The 23246-nt window shown below is 35.2% G+C and overlaps 1 protein-coding gene across 1 annotated transcript in view; it reads right to left on the minus strand.

Moving 5' to 3' along the window:
* Positions 1-14759: 14759 nt before the first annotated feature.
* Positions 14760-23246, minus strand: part of Fbl6 (F-box and leucine-rich repeat protein 6) — a 273653-nt gene continuing 265166 nt past the window's right edge. The window contains exon 11 of the mRNA XM_090404578.1: positions 14760-14920. Within this exon, the coding sequence (XP_090260704.1) occupies positions 14761-14920 (160 nt within the window). The 3' untranslated portion in view covers position 14760. The remainder of the gene's footprint in view (positions 14921-23246) is intronic.

The following is a 23246-nucleotide window of genomic DNA, read 5'->3' on the forward strand; positions in this document are numbered from 1 at the left end:
TTATTAATTTATTTATATTTGCTTATAATATTTAATTTTATCATCAACAATCTTATACAATTCTCTTATTTTGAATAAAAATAATACAAATCCATCTTTTAGCACTATGGAGGGCAAAGGACACTAGCAGCACTGTGTTTACCACAGTGTCATATTGCCATGTCATAGCGAGAGAATATGCACATCATAGTCAGATGCAAGCTATTAGCGTAATGCGGCACTGTCCGTCGCACAGTTCCACTGTTATTTATATGCAGTTTGAACCAGTAGTAGTGTTCGGTAGTGTTTATTGTGTTTACTCCGTCTCTTTAAATATTTGGACATTACAATTAAAGGATTTAATTGTAATGTCCAAAAATTGTAAATCCATTCCTTTAATTACAATTAAATGAATGGATTTTATTTTTAAGTAATTTTTGAATTATACTAAATTGTATAATTTTATCAATAATAAACAATATTTTTTCATGTTTAATTTTTTTAAAAAATTTTTACCATAATTTTGATATTTTATCCAAACACGTATATACTGTACTTACAGTGTGTATGTATATTTTGAAAGTTGCAGCACCCCTATGATTTCAAGCCACGAGCCGCTGCTGGTTTACTTAGAGAAAGCAACTATCAATGCCTTTTCTAACATATTTACATCAACAACTATAACAGGTTGTTTATTTCATATGGCACAAAATATTTATCACAAAATTGTTGATATTGGTTTAAAGTTGCACTATCAAACCGAATTCAACACGAAAATTAAATGCTTCACAGCATTAGTTAGCATTTCTTCCAGTGAGCGATGTTATTGATGGATTTTCTGAATTGATGATGGATTTGCCTGAAGAATTTGTAACTTACTTTGAAACTCACTACAGTAGTATCTCGCTAATTCGAACCGCTTTAGTCCGAACCCTCCAGTAATCCGAACTGCGGTTTGAAAGAAAAAAAAAAATTTTTATTTATTATTTTTATTATATTTATTATATATTATTATTTTGTGTACTATTATTTTGCCTCCAAACTGTACTCTATTGTTGCAACCAATGGATCAGAACATAATACAATCCATTAAATTAAAAGATCATAAAGACCTGCTTTTAAATGTAATTTCCCAAAATTATGACATTAACACAAAATAATTGACATTACCACATCAATAAAAAATATAAATTTGAAGGATGTAGCATTCTCAATTGATGTTGCTTGGGAATCCTCAAACCTGAAGCAATTCGAGTATCATGGAGAAAACTGTGACCTTCTAGAATTTACGAAGATAACTATGGATACACAAAAAGCAGAAATTCAAAACATGCATAATTTGGTTAAAAATATAAATCCAAATGTTGATATTTTACAAACAGATGTTACGGAATGGATTACAGGTAGAACTGAAAGTGATTTCGAAATCAAATCAGATGCTTAAATTATAAATATGACACTACAGAATGAATTAGAAGACAATGATGACGATAAAGAATTCAAAGAAAAAAAGTAAAACACGAAGCGGCATTTGACAGTTTTAATATGTGTATAGAATGGGCTAATCAGAATGATACGCCATTCCACAAAGTTTTAATGCAGCTCCGAGAAGAAGCATTCCAAAAAAGTTCAGCTTCCAAGAAGCAAAAGAAAATCAGTGACTTTTTTACAGAGAAATTAAAAAAAAAAAAACCTTTTATGTGTTATTTTGTGAAACTTTGTTTTGTGTGTTGTGTACAAGAAAGTGATATTTTTTTACGCAAGTTAAGTTATATACTGAACTATGCAATTCTATTAAATCAAAATCCTCAATAATAAAGATATATAAACTAAATTTTTTACTAAAATAAACTTATATTACTTTTTAAGATTTACATTACAGTACAGTAGCTTTTTTTTTCTATGAGTTACTTCATTTATTTCCAGAATTAAATTGATGTACCACAAGAATCTGATAATTTTTGTCTTAAATGCTAATTATTGTTGTCTCTTGGGCAAAAATTCACTGATCCGAACGAGCACGGTTTTTATTAGTTCAGATTACCGAGATACTACTGTATATAGGAGAAGAACAGGACCACAGCTTGTGAAGGCAAAGAATGGAGCCGACATTTCCTATAGAATTGTGGAACGTTGTTGAAAGAACTTATAATATGCTGAGAACAAACAACAGTATAGAAGGGTTCCACAATGCAATGAAGCTCCATTACCAACATGTATCCAAGTATCTGGAAACTCACAGCTAAGTTGATGAGGGAAGAGAGTTTAGCAAAGAAGAAAAAGTGTGATGCAGATTGAGGAAATGAAAAAAGTATAATGATGTTAATACAAGACTTCAGCAACAAGTGCTTCGATACGATCTGCAGCAAAAAGTTAATTATTTACACAGCATCTCTTTTAATTTGCATAATTTTTAAATGACTTCATTATGTATCACTGACATTCACCTTAATAAAGATTTGCCTTTTTGATGATTTTATAATACCCTTTATCATCCATTGATTATTTACAAAAATTACTGCAAAATGTCTTACGGAGAAAATGTTTACGCTGAATTTTCCTAGAACCTGTTCCAGTATCCTAGATGATATTGAACATTTACTATTGTACACGCATATGGAGAGGGTCACTACCCAGAAGTTTCAACCTTTATTGAAGTCTCGTTAGAGGGAGCAAAAACTATGCATATATTGATACCAGCACATACATTAATGTGGAAGTCTTATTTTCCATGTTCAAGTAGCAAAATGGTGCATAGCTATATTATTAAAATGTTTTAGATCAGCAATTGTATCTAGTTCCTCTGTTTTGTCAGAAAATAAATTATATTTCAGAAGGGATTATAATATGGATTAATCCTGTCTACCAAGATAAATATAATAATAAATGCAAATAAAATTTGGTAAATGTCTGGTATTCACAACTGCAGTGAAAAAATTCTGCAAGATATTTTCCTCATGTAGTCTAATTCTGATGTGAGGTCAACAGCTTCTGTATGCAAACAATTGAGTATGACAGGAAAATCAAACCATAAGAAGAAAAAAAAATCCTGCAGTTACAGACACCAAGCATTTACCAAGTCTGCTTTGACTTTATTATATTTATCTCTGTTTATCTGGAAATACTGTATGATGTCTGTCATAACACCATTATAAAAATAATAAATTACTTATTAAATTATAAATTACATGTTCAGTGCTAATCATCAATTTCTTGACATACTCTCAGGTTAAGAGGGCATAGGATATTAAGATAGTACTACATGAAAAGTTTGGATCATTACTAACTTACTATTAACAATTTTCCAACAAATTAATCTGATATCTGTTATGACACCAATAATGTCAGATCTTATATGTCAGTCTTCTAAGGCACTTCTTACTATTATCAGTTCACTTTGAGGTCTTTTTCCTCCCATCCCAGCAAAAAAAAATTTCTGTTAACCTTCATCCCATCCATTATCTTCAAGTGAAAACACAACCTTTTAGCTCTATTCACACATTCTCAAATGCTAACAATGCCAAGTTTCTTCCTAATATCCTCAATTTGAATATGATCTCTGTTCATTCCCCTAATTTTAATTTTTATTTTTGATTAACTCTATTGCTAGTAATTATTAGTTACCTACCAAGGTCATCTGTTTATAGATGACAGAATATTGATAAATAATGTACAGAAAAATTAAAGAAATTTCAACTGCCATCAAAATCAGAAACCACACAAGGAAAAAATTCTGTATATAACACTACAGTTACAGCCAACTGCCATTTACCATTTTTTTATCTGGACATACTGTATAATAACTGTCATAGTGCTTACAAAAGTAATAAAACTATTTATTAAATTATAGCAAAAGTTCATTGCTAATATATTCTTTGGTAGATAATTATTAATTATTTTCGATCCTGCATATAATGAAAGATACAAACATGAAATAGAACACAATAATAGATCAGCTAATATCTTAAAGTAACAAAAAATTTATTAATGGAGTTTAATCAAAATGCTGTTTTAAAATTCTATTACTTATTATTTTTTTTTTTTTATTTCACTCACATGCAAAAGAGGCCACAGAACCTATTAGCAAATCAATATGGTATGTGGGCAGGAGTCAAGAGAAAATTAATCTGTTCATATTCTTTTTGAAGGACTAGAGGTCGTGGTCTTTTCATAGGAAAGACTGTTTCTAAGAGAGGTAGAAATGGGAGTAACAGTTTGGCCAAATGATGACTGAGTGAATGAGTTTAAGAGAAGGTTGGAAGTTTTTTTCCCACTTGGTTAGACTATAATAAATTTAGTTTAATCCTTTATCCAAGTGTAAGCAAACAAAGTTTGCACCTGAAGTATCCTCAGGACTGAGGCAACTTGTGGTAAAGGTGGACCAAGCTCTCATCACTCCTTGTCTCAGTATCTCTCATAACGCAAAGCACATCTCCTTGTGACATGTATATTGCTATGCATTAAAGGAAGGGCCACTACCCAGACCGGTTTCGACTTTATTGAGGTCTCGTCAGTGGGAGCCAGACCCAGAAGTGGTGATACTAAGGCAGAAGCAATGGAGAAGTCATATTTACCTATATGAGTTGCCAAAAGTTGTACCACCTTATTATTAAATTACTCTGGATTTAGAGAAAGACGTTGGAAGTTTTTATCCACTTGGTTGTACTATAATACATTTAGTTTAATCCTTTATCCAAGTGTAAGCAAACAAAGTTTGTGCCCAAAGTATCTTCAGGACTGAGGCAACTTGTGGATAGAGGTGGATCAAGCTCTCGTCTTGAAGATACTTCAGGTGCAAACTTTGTTTGCTTACACTTGGATAAAGGATTAAACTAAGTTTATTTAAGAGAAGGTATGAGAATTGGTGTATGGCCTCCCCTAAAGCTGCTTCTTCGTTATCAATGCATGAATCATTATACCTATAAATAAATATTAATTTCTTTTGCACATTATCTTTTCATTTTTGATGTTCTAGTGTTAGTAATATGTATAACATCTACAGTGTTTAGTATCTATTAAGAAAATATTGATACAGACAGACGATCATCTTATAAACAGACGACGTAAACTTATGGTAAAGATAAATACACTACAGTACTGCATTTTCACTTCCTTATGATTTTCTTTTCTCTAACTTACTTTATTGTAAGAATATAGTATATAACACATACATACCATACAAAATATGTGTTAATCGACTTTATGTTATCGGCAAGGCGTCTGGTCAACAGTAGGCTATTAGTAGTTAAGTTTCTGGGGAGTCAAAATTTCTACACAGATATTTAAAAAAACATGGGGGGGGGAATCAGTGCCCCTAATAACCCCTATGTTGTTTTGTTGAAGGATTAACTGTGTGTATATATATATATATATATATATATATATATATATAAATTAACAAAAATAAAAATCTTAGTTTACACTGTACCTGCATACTATAGATTTACAACATTCAATGGGTGGAGTTACATAAAAAGTGAGCTCTTGCTGGTGCATGAATGAGTAGGATATACAGACTAGCCTGAATGTAGTCAATGAATTATTCAGGCACAAAATGACAATGAAAATGATAAAATTGCAAACTGGCAAAAACAATAAATGGAAGAAGTCAAAAATATAATGCACTTCTACATGATCCTTTTCCAGATATGTATGCTTAAGGAGTATACAGGATACTATGGGACTATTTCTCCAAATTACTCTATCACTTGTAAGTACTCCAATATTTTCATATTTCTTCTGAAATCTGAAAATATTGGACTTCTGCCTTCTAAGGTGCTTCTGACTAAATCCACCTATATAATTGGCCTTCCTCTTGATCTTTTTTTTTCTTTTTTTTTTCTGCCATCTTGGCAAACACCTGTTTTGCTAATTTTCCTCACTCATTCTATTTAACTGACCATACTACATTAGATTAGCTCTGCTCCCACATTCTTTAATATTAACAATGCCAAGTTTCTTCCTAATATCTTTGTTTTTAATAACATTCAGCCATTGATGTCATCTGTTCACTCCTCTAATTTTCTCAGGACTCTCATATTTGTAGTCTAGTGATCAATTATTTCTCACTGATCTCCCAGATCCACAAGTTAAAATTGGTTTGAACACTATCTTCTATATTGTTAATTTAGCATTTTGACTAATTTCTCTCTTATTCCATATAAATTTATTCAGTTGATTCTCTACTATACCAGCATTTCTGTGTCTATTTCCATATTAATTTTACTTCACTAAAAGGTGTGCCTAAAAAGATGAAAATTTTACTTGTTCTAGCTATTCTTTATTGTGAATACATCTGAAGCTTTCCATGTTCCTGCATAATTTTGAACACTTCTAAAATAAAAATTTTTAATTTTATTAGAGAGAAGCAAAAGAAAAAAAAGCTTTTTATTAGTCTTTTTATTGCAAATAAAAAGACCAAAAGTATGAAAGTGGATGTCGACAATTTATGCTCAAAAATATTGCAGAGATGATTAACTGAAGCTTAGAAAAACAAGAAAGATGGATATGACAATGTCATTTGGAGAAATATGGTTCAGTATAGAGTGAACGATAAAATAACCACAAAGCAAAGTGTACTTCTGTGGTTGTTAAAGTATTAGAAAAATTGGTAAGAGCTGATATACAAAACTGGGCAGATGTAATCTGTGAAGGTCAGCAAGGATTTGTTAAGGGACATTCTTGTTTCAGTGATCTTGTTAACTTTTATGATAAAGCAGCAAGAGTGGTTGATGAGGGAAATGTATACACTAATTTTTTTTAGATTTTGCAAAAAGACATTTGATAAGGTATCACATGATAAAATGATATTTAAGCTGCAACATATGAGTTTGGATATTCAGTTGGTAGAGTGGACTGGCAATTCATTGTCTGATTGATATCAAAGGATTGTGTATGGAGGGACAATATTAAGGAAAAGGAAAGTTACTAGTGGCGTTCCACAGGGCACAGAGCCCTGTGGACCACTACTTTTCAACCTTTATATCAATGATATTGTCATTGGATATCAAAGGATTGTGTATGGAGGGACAATATTAAGGAAAAGGAAAGTTACTAGTGGAGTTCCACAGGGCACAGAGCCCTGTGGACCACTACTTTTCAACCTTTATATCAATGATATTGTTAGTGAAATTCAAGGAGATATTCAGTTGTCAGTGGATGACATGAAGTAGAGAAGGTTATTGAGATTAGTCTAATGTGGTGGCTCTTCGGGAGGATCTGAATAAGCTGGAAATGTGGACAGATTAATGGGGATGCCAAAAGTTGCTAAATTTAAGGTTTTGAATTTCGAGGACTGCAAAAGGGATACTGCATGCTCTATATGTGGAAGTATTCTAAAGGAAGTTGAGGAAGCACATGATCTTGCAGTTATAGTGGATCAAAATTTGAAATTTAAGGAGCACATTGCAAAGGTGATTAAGACAATGCAGAGGATTGCTGCAATATTAAGACAAACATTAATCAGCAGAGATAAAATGGTAGTGATTCCACTGTATAAGACCCTGATCATTCCACATCTGGACTATTGTACTCAAATCTGGTCACTAGGGTTTAGAGGTGCTGAAGAAACTTTGACAAAAATGATTTCAGGAATGTGTAATGTTAGCTACAAGGATAGACTGAAGTCATATAATCTGCAGAATTTGGCTGATAGAAGGGAGAGAGGTTTAAGCTCTTGAGAACTATTTACCAGATGGATATGAGAGAGTTTTTTTTTTCAGATAGTAGGAAATAAGGAAGGGGCAAGAAATAGGGGCCATCTATTGCACAAGGAAGTGGTGAATAAGAGGGTGAGAAGTTTTTTTTTTTTTAAAGTGAAGAATGGTGGGTGAGCGGAATGCATTGCTTAAGTATATCGTGAATGCTAATGTGAATCAGTTTAAGCTTCAGCATGATATATATGTTACAGGCAGGCCTGGCTGGTGGTGTGTGCGAAGTGTGCAATATATACAGGTGCCACAGAAGAAAAGGCGCCTAAAAGATGTCAAAAAATATGAGATAAGAGTTTAAACGAACAACGAATGGTACATATAATTATGAATGTACAAATAAATAAATTCTGAAATTGTATCCTGGACCCGATTATATCACTGTAATTTTTTATTAAAATTTACAAAAATATACCTAAAATAGTTCTTTATTTTTTGATGTATCATAATTCAACTTATGATTAATTGTTGAGTTCAGTGTAAAAAAAAAATTTGTATAAGCAGGATTTAGAGAAATTTAGATTTAAAGAAAGATGTTGAAAGTTTAAATCCAGAGTAATTTAATAAAAAAAGGTGGCAAACCTTTTGGCAACTCCTATAGGCAAAGATGACCTTGCTATTGCTTCTGACTAGTATCTTCAACTCTGGGCCTGGCTCCCACTGAAGAGACCTCAATAAAGGTCGAAACTAGTCTGGGTAGTGGCCAATCCCTTAATGCATAACATTATACATATCTGCAAGGAGATGTGTTTTGCATTATGGGAGATACTGGGATAGGAGTGTTGGTAGCTTGCTCCACCTTTGCTACAAGTTGCCTGGTGTTGTACTACTTACCCAGATAAGATAGTACAACACCATATTCAGTCCTGAAGATATTTTCAGGTGCAAACTTTGTTTGCTCTCACTTGGATAAAGGATCAAACTAAATTTATTATACTGTAAAGCGGTTTTCATTTGTTTTTCATTTCCTGTTCGTTTTATTCACACTTTATCCAAAAAAAAACTTTTTTCAAAAGGCGCCGAACATTAATCGTACACACAAGAAAAATACTAGGTGCTGGCGCTGGTTACAGGCAGGAGAGATTTTCCGTAAGTCTGTGGACTTTTGTAATATATGTATACTTGTTTCACATTGTAATGTAATATAACATTTCTTATATAATTTATGTAATTATTAATGGTATAAACCTCTGTCTCTCTCCCCCCCCCTTGATGAGTCTGACTCCAGGAGAGTTGATATAATAATAATAATAATAATAATACTCATAATCTACTTCAGAAGTAATCTACATGCTGAATAAGAGAGATACAGTAAAAACACCTTCAAAGCAAAATAGAAATGACAGTCCAACCTTGAAAGAGATTATGGTCTATTATGATCCCTATTAACACATGCATAAATCAGACAGAGATTCATCAACATTAAGAATTCCAAAGATGGAGTAAACCTCAAGAATCAGTGTTAAGTGCTACATGAACACAATGAAAACTAGTTATCAATTTAAAACTCCAGAAACAATGAACCAGAAGGATGCTAAAACACTGGGCATATAATATTATTTGGTATTTTACCATAGTTTCTGTAAACTTTATGGCTGATGGCAATGAATTCACCATAACAAATTCAAAACTTCTTATATGTTTAGTATAAAGTAAGGCTAAAAACAGAGCCATTTATATTAATTCCATACACATTCATACAGTCATCAGAGAAATATTCTGGGTCTATGCAGCTTTGGTAAAAAACAGCTATAGACTGAATTTGTTTAAAAATACTGTAATTATGCATATATAATCCACTCCACTATCAGGTAAGCATATGTTGTGTGTGTGTGTGAGAGAGAGAGAGAGATCACTTGACATGTTATTTTTAGCCTCTTCATAGTTGCTGCAAATAGTATGCCTATATTATGACAGGTTATGTAAGCTTAGATATATATACCAGTGTCATTGCATGCCCATTTCAGTTGGATGTACTGTGGTTGCTTATGCAACCCATGCTATAAAATTCACATCAGTCTGACTATATGATTGCTAAAAGTTTTAAGAGTGTATAGCACATCAGTAGTTATCTTAATTAGTCTGATGCAATTAATTGTAGGATAACTTTGAATAGTTTAATTTATTAATTAATTGTAACCAAATCTGTGCAGAGTGAGGTCCATGTGTTTGTTTTAAGATACTGTATATTAGAAAAGAATAATGAAGGAGAATGCTATATTTGGTTGGTATATTTGAATGACTCAAAGATGTAAAATTTGGGAGAGGAGAACGAGGTTTACCTCCTTCGACTACAATACTGTTTCCCATTGTAAATATGGGCAAAAAAGATAAATTCATTAAAAATTATATATTAAAAACTTGCCTACCTCATCAGTTCACATGCCACACACGCAAAACAGATGAAACTCAGAAAACAAAAACTCATGACAAATTACAACATTCAATTGGATTGGTTGACACAATAACCAGTCACAGCCATTAGGTGCTATTGTCTCAGAGCTCATCCTGCCTTGCCTTCTGAATGGTTTAAAGCTACTAGAACGCTAAGAATTTGACCCGCTGCACCATCTGTACATCTTTTCAAAGGACTCAAAGGTGTAAGTATTTTGAACACGCACCCGGCTATTAAAGCTAATGTGATGCAATGTTTATGAGTCGAAAAGTGTCCTCTTCATGAAGCATTAGTATATTGTGTTTACTTTTAGGAATCACCATCACCCTAAGTCTGGAAACAATTAGGGGAGTCTTTAATGGGAATAAATGCAAAAATATAATAATCGGTGATAGTGCTGTTCGGTGGATGAGCACCAAACACCTAGCACACCCTGAATATTTGCCCCTGGTGTATACAGACCAGTTTGATATTATACATAGCTGTAGGCTAGGTCGAACTGAAAGGATATTAACTTTAGTTCCTCAACCAATAGGCAGTAGGTTCCAATCCTATTATGAGCAAGGACATTTGAGAATGTCTTCAAGTGGTAGATGAATTTCATCACCATGAGATATTGCTTCACCTTGCTTGCTGGAGACCTGAAGTGGTATGAAAAAAATTCCATATCTGGTCTCTATCTAGAGTAAAGGTTCTGGATTACTTCCACAGCCTACCGATCTTTTATAGTTTTATGACATTTTCATGAGTGGGATTCAAAGAAAAGGAAGCTAAACCTAAGTCTTTTTCTCAAGCAATAAAAGAAATTTTATAACCCTGGAAAATTTCCTCTAATTTACAATAAATTGTAAAATTGTCTTTTTTCTTTCAAGGCTGAAAGAATTAAATTATTTAAATTAATCCATATGTGCATATTTTATCCATTATACTAATATTATAATGACAAATTGTTTTAGGTATTGCAATACTTGGTCCTGATTGCAGCAGTCATCTGAAAAACTGGTGATAAAGATCAATTAAAAAAAAAATACACAAAACTCCTTGTGTTTTCAGAACTCCATGTAAAGGTCAAATTCTTTCCTTTTAGGCTTGCACAGTGATCCGAATGCATTTTTGGAAATTATGGAGACAACTACTGTGTTTGAATAAAAACTTTAGTTTAATATTACTAAAATTTTACAATTTGATGTTTCGACCTTTATGTCAAGGTCATCTTCTGGAGCGTACAAATATACACAAGAAACAAGCTATACTACAATCATACTGGTTCGTTAAAAACACTGACTAACCGCTACCACAATTGTTGGCCTGACCTCTGGTGGAAAAAAAAAAAAAAAAAAAAAAAAAAAAAAATTATACATCAATGCTAGAGTCCTATTATTTGTGTTGTCTACTATATACATATATTAACATCATTCCAGCCAGTTGGAATGGAATGGTTTCTAATACTAGCGGGTTGGCTAGAGTCCTGACTTATATTGAATCTTTCATATTAGGTTGGCTGAATGTGTGCCATCCAGATACTTGGAATTTTCATACCATCTTTATTGTTGATATTTGGGTGGTTTATCAGGATTTCGCAGGATTCTTTAAATTTTCTTTCGTACCATGTTTTTGTGCAGTGTAAGGAGCAGGTGCTTTTCCAGTTGATTTGGTGTAAGGTGTTAAGTGCATGGTCTGAGAGGCCTGCTTCACCATAATGGTTATATTTAATGTGTTCTTTCTTGCGTATAGGGATTGTCCGTCCTGTTTCACCAATGTACAGTAAGTTACAGGTGCAGTGGATGCAATAGACTCCAGGATGTGCTAATGGGAGGAGAGGATCCTTAGAGGAGCTGAATATGGTTTTAAGTTTAGTGGGTGGTTTAAAGGTGGCATTGAGGTTATAATGTTGTAGGATTCTGTTGATTTTTTCTGATAACCCTTTAATGTATGGAATGGCTATGGTTTTACTGTAATCTAGATTCGTTTTTGTTGTGGTTTTATAGAGTATTTTATTGACAGTATTTTTGTTATAGCCATTGTTTATGAATGTGTCACTAATGATTTTTAGTTCTTGTTTCAGGGCTTGCTGGTTAGAGCAAATAGTTGTGGCTCTGTTTTTAAGGGTGTTTATGACTCCATATTTTTGTGCTGGGTGGTGGTATGAATTCGCATGTATGTATTGGCCCATGTGTGTCGGTTTTCGGTAGACCGTGAAGGATAGACTGCCTGAAGGAAGACGTGTAACTAGTGTGTCTAGGAACGGGAGTGAATTTTGGTTTTCGATTTCGATGGTAAATTGTATGCGTTCGTGTTGTTTGTTTAGGTGGCTGAGGAATGTGTTTAGCGTTTGCGGCCAGATCGCGAACACGTCGTCAACGTATCTGAGCCAGATTGTCGGTCGAAGCGTGGCGAAATCAAGAGCCCTTTGCTCAAAGGTTTCCATGTAGAAGTTCGCGATTGGGGGGGATAATGGTGAGCCCATGGCTGTACCTTCCTTTTGTAGGTAGAATTTGTTTTGCCACACGAAGTAACCGGACTTTAGTACGTGGGCAAAGAGGGCCGTAATGTCGGGCGGAAATTTGTTCTGTAGTAGGAGAATTGTGTCATTGATGGGGACATTAGTGAAAAGGGCAGAAACGTCAAAACTTGACTAATAAGTCGTCTTTGTCGAGTGTTATGTTTTTGATTTTGTTTATAAAGTGTTGTGTGTTTTTTTATGTAGGAGGGGGAATGACCTACCAACTCCTTATTAGCGGCAACACTCAAGGAGTTGGTAGGTCATTCCCCCTCCTACATAAAAAACACACAACACTTTATTTGCTCTAACCAGCAAGCCCTGAAACAAGAACTAAAAATCATTAGTGACACATTCATAAACAATGGCTATAACAAAAATACTGTCAATAAAATACTCTATAAAACCACAACAAAAACGAATCTAGATTACAGTAAAACCATAGCCATTCCATACATTAAAGGGTTATCAGAAAAAATCAACAGAATCCTACAACATTATAACCTCAATGCCACCTTTAAACCACCCACTAAACTTAAAACCATATTCAGCTCCTCTAAGGATCCTCTCCTCCCATTAGCACATCCTGGAGTCTATTGCATCCACTGCACCTGTAACTTACTGTACATTGGTGAAACAGGACGGACAATCCCTATACGCAAGAAAGAACACATTAAATATAACCATTATGGTGAAGCAGGCCTCTCAGACCATGCACTTAACACCTTACACCAAATCAACTGGAAAAGCACCTGCTCCTTACACTGCACAAAAACATGGTACGAAAGAAAATTTAAAGAATCCTGCGAAATCCTGATAAACCACCCAAATATCAACAATAAAGATGGTATGAAAATTCCAAGGATCTGGATGGCACACATTCAGCCAACCTAATATGAAAGATTCAATATAAGTCAGGACTCTAGCCAACCCGCTAGTATTAGAAACCATTCCACTCCAACTGGCTGGAATGACGTTAATATATGTATATAGTAGACAACACAAATAATAGGACTCTAGCGTTGATGTATAATTTTTTTTTTTTTTTTTTCCACCAGAGGTCAGGCCAACAATTGTGGTAGCGGTTAGTCAGTGTTTTTAACGAACCAGTATGATTGTAGTATAGCTTGTTTCTTGTGTATATTTGTACGCTCCAGAAGATGACCTTGACATAAAGGTTGAAACGTCGAATTGTAAAATTTTAGTAATATTAAACTAAAGTTTTTATTCAAACACAGTAGTTGTCTCCATAATTTCCAAAAATGCATAAAGGTCAAATTACTAAAAACTATCAATATAGATACATATAAAACACTCATTCCACAAAATGGTTAACAGAGTGTGGTTTAAACAGTACTCACAGGACAAAACTTAATAAAATTAAGTATATAATTAGTTTATATAGTTCCATACTAAATGATACCATTAATGTGATTTATGACTTATTACAAAATCTGTAGCATAAAATATTAAAAATACTGATTTGAGTTGCCAAATCTAATAAAATAACATTTTATTCATATATTATCTGAAACATCATTGAAATAGGTTCAGACAACACATGAAACTTATTTTCAAAAGTTTTCTCTACAATAAACCAAATGAATGATTATGTAGTCACTGATTTGCTATGGGCTTTGAGGCCTATTTTGTGCAGTAGTGATAAAAAATTATGCGTGAAAGGCCTTATAAACAAATGAGCAATTCTAAATTGTGCTGTGTTAAAATACATCTTAATATAGTTTTGCAATAGTATTTTGCTGCAGGATCTATACATATTATAATTACTTTTAATGTCACTTTGATCCATATTATATGGAAGATAGTAAAAGGGAAAAACATTAGTCTTCTGCAGTTTTTTAGAAAAACAAATATTCACTCACTTAATTTCTTAAGATAACTACTATTTTTACAGATTTATGAACCATATGAACAATGAATTTTCTTGTAACTAAAAAAACTGGGGAAAAAAAATGAGCTACATTATTATATCTGGGAATGCTATGAAGACAAGTATAATGATGAATTTAATGGCTGATATAATGATTAAATGAAAAATAAAAATAATAATTCAGTTTGTTAAACAATAAAGTTATAGCCAATACATTACATTATACATACATAGATACACGAATATATTTTTCTTTTCTCTTTCTTTCTTTCTTTTTTTTTTTTTTTTAAAGTTCCGAAGGAGATTCTTCAAAGCGTCCTTCTAATATCTGAGACTGCAAATGAGCAAGATCATCACCCGTGTATAATCGTTTCATGCCCCGAGGTAGACTACGACAAGACTGAAGATTTAATGTATGGAGAGAATGACAACTGCTTAGAAGCTTCCTGAAAAAAGGGAACAAAAATAAATTAAGATGCAAAGTGATAATTATCATATAGCAATCAAATTCTGAACTCTAATACAATCTACACATTGCATATAAGAAATTCAATATAAATCACTTAAATTTTTTTTCCTCTTTTATATTTGTTTGGTAACCACCTATACATGAATATGAAGATCCCTTCCCTAACAACAATTAATTTTATTTGCATCAACCTCGTAAGCTCAGCCACTAACATATACCTACTATGTCTGGAAATCCAAGCTGGGTGTGTGTGTGTGTGTCCATCTGCCATATTTCATCATGAATGGCCACTCAGTTCAACTGCAACTGTTTGGTTTTGTGAATGACATCAATAATTTTTGTGATCTGTCTAATATCTCAATTTTTTTTTTTTGCCTTCTGTGCTCTTTTAATTCCCAAAATCTTTCTTTCCATTGCTTTCTTTGGCACATAACGAAGCTTTTTTTTTTTAAATTTTACTTTTTAATATCAAGTCTGAGACAATATATCAATGAGGGCATAATGGAATCCAATGGATTCCTTTTAAGATAGGAATGTTGTTTAATTTTGATGGTGTGTATATATATATATATATATCATAACACAGAATTATAAGTAAATAATTATTGACTTATTGCTGATATTTCGCTATATATCAGAGCACAAAAACAGTTTGTCACATTACGCGAGACTACAACAACAACAACATGGTGTAACAAAGGGACTAGTTTAACAAAATTGTAGCAACAACACAAACACTAAAGTCCTAAAAAACAGAGAGAGAAAGCAGGTACTAGTTATGTCTTAAGATGACTGTCTCCCAAATCTTAGGCAAATTTATACAGCCATATTTGTTGAGATTTGGAGTATGTTTCAAGGCTTCTATTGCTTCTAAGAACAATCTCTCTGACTTGTAAAAGCTTCTGTGCAGTAATTTTGTTTTCTTCCAGTTGATCCTATGTGCAGGGGTATCCAAAGCATGATCTTTTAGGCCTACTTGCCATAGTGATAGTGCTGGATGTATTTTTTATGTTCACTGATGCAGATGTCCACAATTCTTCCTGATTGACCACAGTAAGCTTGATCACATGAGCAGGATACTTCATAGGCTCCTGGTCATGATAAAGGAGGGATGCTGTCCTTGGATGAACGGATGAGAGTTGCTAATTTGACACACGGTCTGAATACACCAGCGAAATATCAGCAATAAGTCAATAAATAATTATTTACTTATAATTCTGCGTTCTGATATATACCGTCAAAATTAAACAACACGTACGATGAACACATAAGCCTTTCTACACGCTTGAGGATTCTTCATGGAGACGATATCATATGCAAAACACAACAATACAGTAAGTGGAAGTTAAAATTGGTGCGGCAACTGAACAGATTGGCCTTCTTAAAGAGGTGACGAGACACCAATTTAATACCTAACTGTGTGAAAATTAAAAACAAGCTCCACTCGGCCAAAGCCCAATGTATTTATAAACGAGCGAGTGTAGCGCTATTACGAGAACAGATTAACGCCACTCGCCTTGAGTTATCAAAATTAAATTCAACCATCAATGCACTAGGTGAACTACTATGTAATATTTTAAACATGGAACTATGGGAGATCCTAGACAACATCCTTAATGCAACGGCTAGAAAATAATTCATCATCGTCAAAAACCAGCACCAGAAAAAGTTTGAAAATCTCCAACGATGTAGTGCTACACACTGACTGCAATTACAACAAGATTGCGTCATTGTGAATTTATCATCATTCACCTTAACCAAAGAAGCCATTAGTGCTTTAAGTCAGGGGCACAATTTTGCCATTACTCCCAAACAAGTTCCAAAAGCCGAAATAATGGAGTCTGTTGAACAGGGAATATATGACCTGCCTCCAGCAGCAATAGCCAATACCATACGTTTAGATGTGGCCAACATCCTAATCAAGTCTAAGCCTCCCAGAAATAATATCCCTCATAAGGAAATCATTGTTCTAAAAGAGTTACATAATAACCAGATTATCATAAAAGCAGACAAAGGGAATGCAACCGGGGTGATAGACACAACAGAATATGAAAACAAAATGCACGCACTTTTAGAAGATCAGTCAACATACAAAATTATAGATCGCAATCCCACAACACACCTTATTCTTTTGTGTAATTTTTTCAGTAAATTACTGAAAAAAGTCACTTCCTGGCCCCAAAAAAAAACAGTCAATAAACTCAAGCCCTTTCATGTTAAAACACCCAGGATATATGGAGCACTAAAAATTCACAAACAAGGTATACCCTTACGCCCTATTGTACATATAAACTTGGCTAGACATTTAGCCAAGCTACTAGCCACTCTCACATGCCTCCTTTGTCAAAAATTCTGCCAGTCTAAAAAGTATTTTGGAACACCATACCTTAAAAAGCTCAGACTTAATGGCGAACTTTGATATCATCTCATTATTCACAAATGTGCCACCAATTGAAACCCTTAATCTGCTAAAGTCACAATACATGCAGGATATTTCACATGGAAAGGGAAAATATACAAACAATTAGATGGGACAGTTATGGGCTCCCCCTTAGCCAACTTCTACATAGAGCACCTGGAAAAACTAGCTATCAGTACAGCCACTCTCAAACCAACACTTTGGCTACGCTATGTTGACGATGTGCTTGCTATTTGGCAACATGGCCCAGGTACATTGGATACATTCTTAGTATATTTAAATAGCCAACATCCAAAAATCCACTTTACAATGGAACTGGAAGCTAATAACTGCCTGCTTTAATCACACATCTTCAACATGGTTCCTTATCATTCTCAATTTTTAGAAAACCCACACATACCGGGAGATATTTACATAAACAATCACACCATCACCCTTCTCCAGGACCATCGCCAGATTAAATCGTGCCCTGAGGCAAAGAATTAAATATCGCCCCGATTAAGCTGACCATATTTCTTTGAGACAAAAATGGGATGGGGTTTTGTAATATTCTGTATTTACGAATAAAGTAAGATGGTAAAAAAAAGTTTTATTACATAAACATATTGAGCTTATCATTATTCTTCAGTGACAGAATCCATACAAAAATTTAGGAAGACATAAAGGGGGACTGCATTTCACCACGATCGTACCATGAATATTTCTCTGATGAAGTGATCTTACGCAGAAAATTTCGGTCTTTCAACACCTTATCATAAGACTTCTCACACTCCATCACACAATTTTGTCTGACAACTAATATAGTCCTCATCGTCTACATTTAATCTAGATTTCTCCTTTGACCACATACTATTCATAATAGAAAATATTCTCTAAACAGGTGCTGTACTTCCTGGAAGACAAAGAATAAACTCTGCAATATTTACAAAAGTCTTGAAAGTCTAGGTGTTCTTCCCTCATTTCAGAAAAAAAATCTGTCCCCATCTATCAGATACAGAAATATTTTCTTTACTCCATATATCCAACTGCCTCACAATTATAGATTTTATGAGAGACAACTGATCCACAAACGATTACAGGTTATGAATAATAATTTATGATTGACCAATATTAAAGTATATTTATAGTTTTTATTAAAAACGGCACAAAACTGACATTTTTATTAAAACGATGGGACGGCAGAGAAATATGAATAAAACAGTACTGTCCCATTCAAAATGGTATGTATGGTCAGCCTACCCCTTATGGATTATAAGACAAAAATATAAGAAAATCTCCAATTGTTATTTTGTTATTATTATTACTATTATTACGGGCAACTCCAGGGAGTCATTAGACTCATCGAGGGAGGCCCCAAATCATATTCATCACAACTATTCGACATTCATACAGTATCTATCATACCTCGCCTTAAACTCATTCACTGTCACAGCATCCACCACAGACTCAGGGAGCGCATTCCACTCATTCACTACTCTAAAAGTAAAGAACCCAGCTCTAACACCTTCACTAACCACACTTTTGCCCAGTTTCCATGGATGTCCCCTAGTCCTCCCACAACCAGCCCTGTTCTCAAAAATATCTTCTGAATTAATTTTATAGAAACCCTTCAGTAATTTGAATGTCTCAATCATATCTCCCCTCCTCTGCCTATCAACCAATTTTTGCAACCCACAAATCCTCAACCTGTTCTCATATGGTTCATTCCACAGACCTGCTATCATCTTGGTCACTCGCCTCTGAATCCTCTCCACCTCCTCCCCATCAAGAAGAAACCTAGGTGACCAAATCTGAGCACAGTAGTCGAGATGGGGTCTTATCAAGGCTCGATACAGAGGAACAATAACCTGCTTGTCTCTGCTTGTCAATGTATTCTTCAGCAACCAAGTGATTTGATGAGCTGATTTGGCCACTTTTGCAATGTGTCCCCTAAATTTCGATTCCTTATCCACCAACACTCCTAAATCTCGTGCCTCATCAATTTCCTGGAGCACGGTTCCACCAATGCAGTAAACTGCCGCCAATCTTTTCACCCCAAAATGCATAACCTTACATTTTGCCACATTAAATTGACATCCATTCTCCTTAGCCCAAACCTCCAATCTATCCAAATCATCCTGCAAAATTTTGACGTCATCTGCATTCACTATTGCCCTACCCAACTTCGCATCATCCGCAAACAAATGAACTGTTCCTCTCAGATCCTTTCCTATATCATTTATGAACAAATTAAACAGCAGTGGTCCAAGAACAGATCCTTGTGGCATGCCACTAGTCACAGGCCGTCTTGTGGACTCTACTCCTGAGTAAACCACTCTCTGATATCTCTCTGTCAACCACCCTCCTATCCATCTCACCAACCCTATGTCCATTCCCATATGCTGCAATTTACTGATTAGAATTCCATGTGGTATCCTTTCAAAGGCCTTAGCAAGGTCCAGTAGAATCACTGTAAACCCATTACCCTTATCCAGTTCAGCCGTCACTGTGTTATAATACGTGAGCAAGTTACTGAGGCATGACCTACCCTTCACAAAACCATGCTGTCCCCGATACAGTATCCCATTTTCTTCTATCCAATCTTGTATTTTCCTCTTGACTATTTTCTCTAAGACCTTGATAATGATTCCTGTTATGCTGATTGGCCGGTAATTTTCAACAGCACCTTTGGAACCACCTTTGTGCAGTGGAACTATTTTCCCCTCTTTCCACCCCCTTAGGACTGACCCAGTCCTGAGGCTCAAATTAAACAAAATGGTCAAGGGCACTGACAATTCTTTGGCCGCATCACGTACGACACGAGCTGGTATACCATCCAATCCCACAGATATATTGACATTGAGGTTCTGTAATAGACTAGTTACCTCTACTTCATTCATCACAATTCCAGTATAAGCTGTTGGTTCTTCCATTCCTGCAAAGTCACCACTTGGATGATATACTCTTGCAAAGTGCTCGCTCAGTAATTCCACAATATCGACTGATTCTCCCTCCCTCAGCATTTTTTAAGATCATTCTACCATGAGCATTTTTCCTTTTACTTGCAACATATTGAAAAAACTGTTTGGGATTCTCTTTAGCCTGCATGGCCAATTTCCTTTCGTAATCTGCTTTTGCTTTTCTTACCACCCTTGTTACCATCCTGGCCTGAGCTTTATACTGTTCCTGCGCCTGATGGTCACCCTTCTCCTTAAATTCCCTCCACAATTGTTTTTTTTTTTGCAGCTCAAGCTTAATAGTGTTATTCATCCATTTAACCCCTACTTGATTTATTATTCGGACTCTTGGTATTCAACCATTGCCTCCTGCAAACAGTTCTTAACCACCTCCCATGCACTATCAACATCCAGCCCTTGCAGTTTTACATGCCATGGCATTGAGCCAAGCACACACCTAAGCTTGTCATACTTACCAGCCCGGTAATTCCACATGTACCCTGTCTTAATTGTAAATTCGACTCCTTTAGCCACCTCCCAAGTCATGACCTTATGGTCACTCTCACCAATTGGTGGCAACATGGTCATGTTCGTTACAGCCACATTCTCAGTTGCAATTACTAGGTCCAGCACTCTCTGCCCCCTGGTATTTTCCAATACATGTTGCCGTAGATAGTTGTCCCTTAATAACTGCATAAAATCCAATTCCTTCCTCCCATGTGCCTTCTCCTCTTTCCAGTCAATGTTACCATAATTGAAATCACCCATAATAATTACCCTCCTTCCACTCATTTCTTCTATTTGCTTATGCATACTATCCCCACCATCCACTCCATCACCCGGTCTATAGCACCACCCAATTGTATATTTTGTTCTGCTAGATTCTATCTCACACCAAACAGCCTCAAATGTGCTTTTTTCCCCATCCTGCAGTTCAACTTCTATACTCCTTGGCTGAAGCTCATCAGCTATCATCAATAACACTCCTCCCCCCTTTTTATTCACCCTGTCACTCCTGAACACGCTATACCCGTCGCATCCAATCCCACTAGCTTTATCATCTTCCGTCAGCCATGTTTCACTAATACCGACAACCTGTGGCCTGGAAGTGCCAACCATGGCCAAAAACTCTTCCTTCTTGTTCCTAATACTTCTGGCATTAGTGTACATGAATCGCAGAAGCCCATTTATCCCATCCCTACTTTGATGCCTTATACTAACTATCCCATTCTGATTTGTTGTCCGTCGTACTTGCTCGGGCATAATATACTCATTCATACACTTAACTGCCCCCCTAAAGTCTGCATATCTACTCCCCCCCCTCTTAATAAATCTAGTTTCCCTGAGTCTGTACATCCACTTCCACATCATTCATCAACACTCTTTCAAGTCTCCGTACACCAACTGCATTCAAATGTAACCCATCCATCTTATATAAGTCCTTTCGCCCATCGAACTCATTCCACACATCCACAAATTCCACACCACTCTCCATGCATAACCCACGCATAAAGTCATTGGCAATTATGGCCCTCCTTCTAAACACTTCGCTGTCATACCGCGGTAAGATACTCACCATCCTAACTCTCTCACTCTTCTCTTTTGCTACCTCAAACAACTCCCTCAGATCCTCTATCATTTCCATTTTGTCCTCTTTCAAATCATTCGTTCCTGCCATGATTATCATCTCTTTCACCCTCTGTTTTTGCAGTCGAATAGATTCGCTGACGTCCTTTATGTTCGCACCCGGCTGGTACGACTTCGTTAAACTCTCAATTATTACGCCTCTTAATAGCGAATCCCCATACAGCACTCGCTCCTTCATTTTATTGACGTTTACAAACATTCTATTATTTGCCGTCACAGACTTCCACCGGTTATTTGTCGGTATGTTCAACACACATTTTTCCATACGCTCCAGTTGTCTTTTAGCTCTGTGTATCGCACCATTCAAACGGGCAATTTCGCTACTCGCATTTATCTCACCATTTTCATTATCGATCAAATCATCCATTCTTTCTGTGTTTCTTCCTTCATTTACACTTTCAGCGACGCTCTCACACCTATCTGGCACTACCACGCAATTCTCTAGCACACCGCCATTTTCTACATTCTGACTATCGTCAACGATATCACTCTCGACACACGAAACACACTTGAAGTCCTCATTCTCTTTACACTTTCTACACATATTAACTCCACTATCACTTTCTAACCAGACTCCCACCGCTCTTCGCAAGGCATACATCTCACAGACAGCACATTGCATAAATTCGTTTACATCAAAACTCTTAAACAAACATGGCGACCTGGCCGCCATTTTTTTCTTAATCGGTGCTATGTGTACGCTATCTTTTCTTAAAAATAATAATTAAAATAACAGAAAACATGCAAAAATTGCACAGACACACCAAGAAACAAAAAGCAAACAATACTACTTAAAATTCTAGTAAAATATCTAATGTTAACACAAAATACTACTAATCTTTTCAGGAGCTCTCGACAAGCCGACGATCTAATCAGTGCGACACCAAGCCAAGCCTTTATTACAAGAGAAACATTAATGCAAAACGATTACATAATAATATTAATTAATTAATTAATTAATTTGCTCTACGGGGATATCGCACAATAAAACTATTTATAAGCTCTTCTAAATTTAAATTATAAGCTATGTCTGCCTCTATCGATATAGTTGCTAGACCAACCAATCTTCCTTGGATCATTGCTGTTCGCAAATAATTTTTAATCAGTTTAAGATTGGAAAAACTTCTTTCCTCACTTGCTACACTAACAGGAATTGTTAGCGTAGTGACAGCATCTACCACAATATAGCTGAACGAGCGTCCTTATTAAGCTGCGTCGTGAGGCAGGCTGCCTCTATGCTACACCCTGTCGATGGTGCTGCCCTTCTCAACAGTATGGTATTTTAAAAACGCTAACCCACA

Source organism: Typopeltis vanoorti, chromosome 1 (genome assembly GCF_054136105.1).
Source record: "Typopeltis vanoorti isolate ZY-2024b chromosome 1, IOZ_Tvanoo_1.0, whole genome shotgun sequence".
Classification (NCBI taxonomy): Eukaryota; Metazoa; Arthropoda; class Arachnida; order Uropygi; family Thelyphonidae; genus Typopeltis; species Typopeltis vanoorti.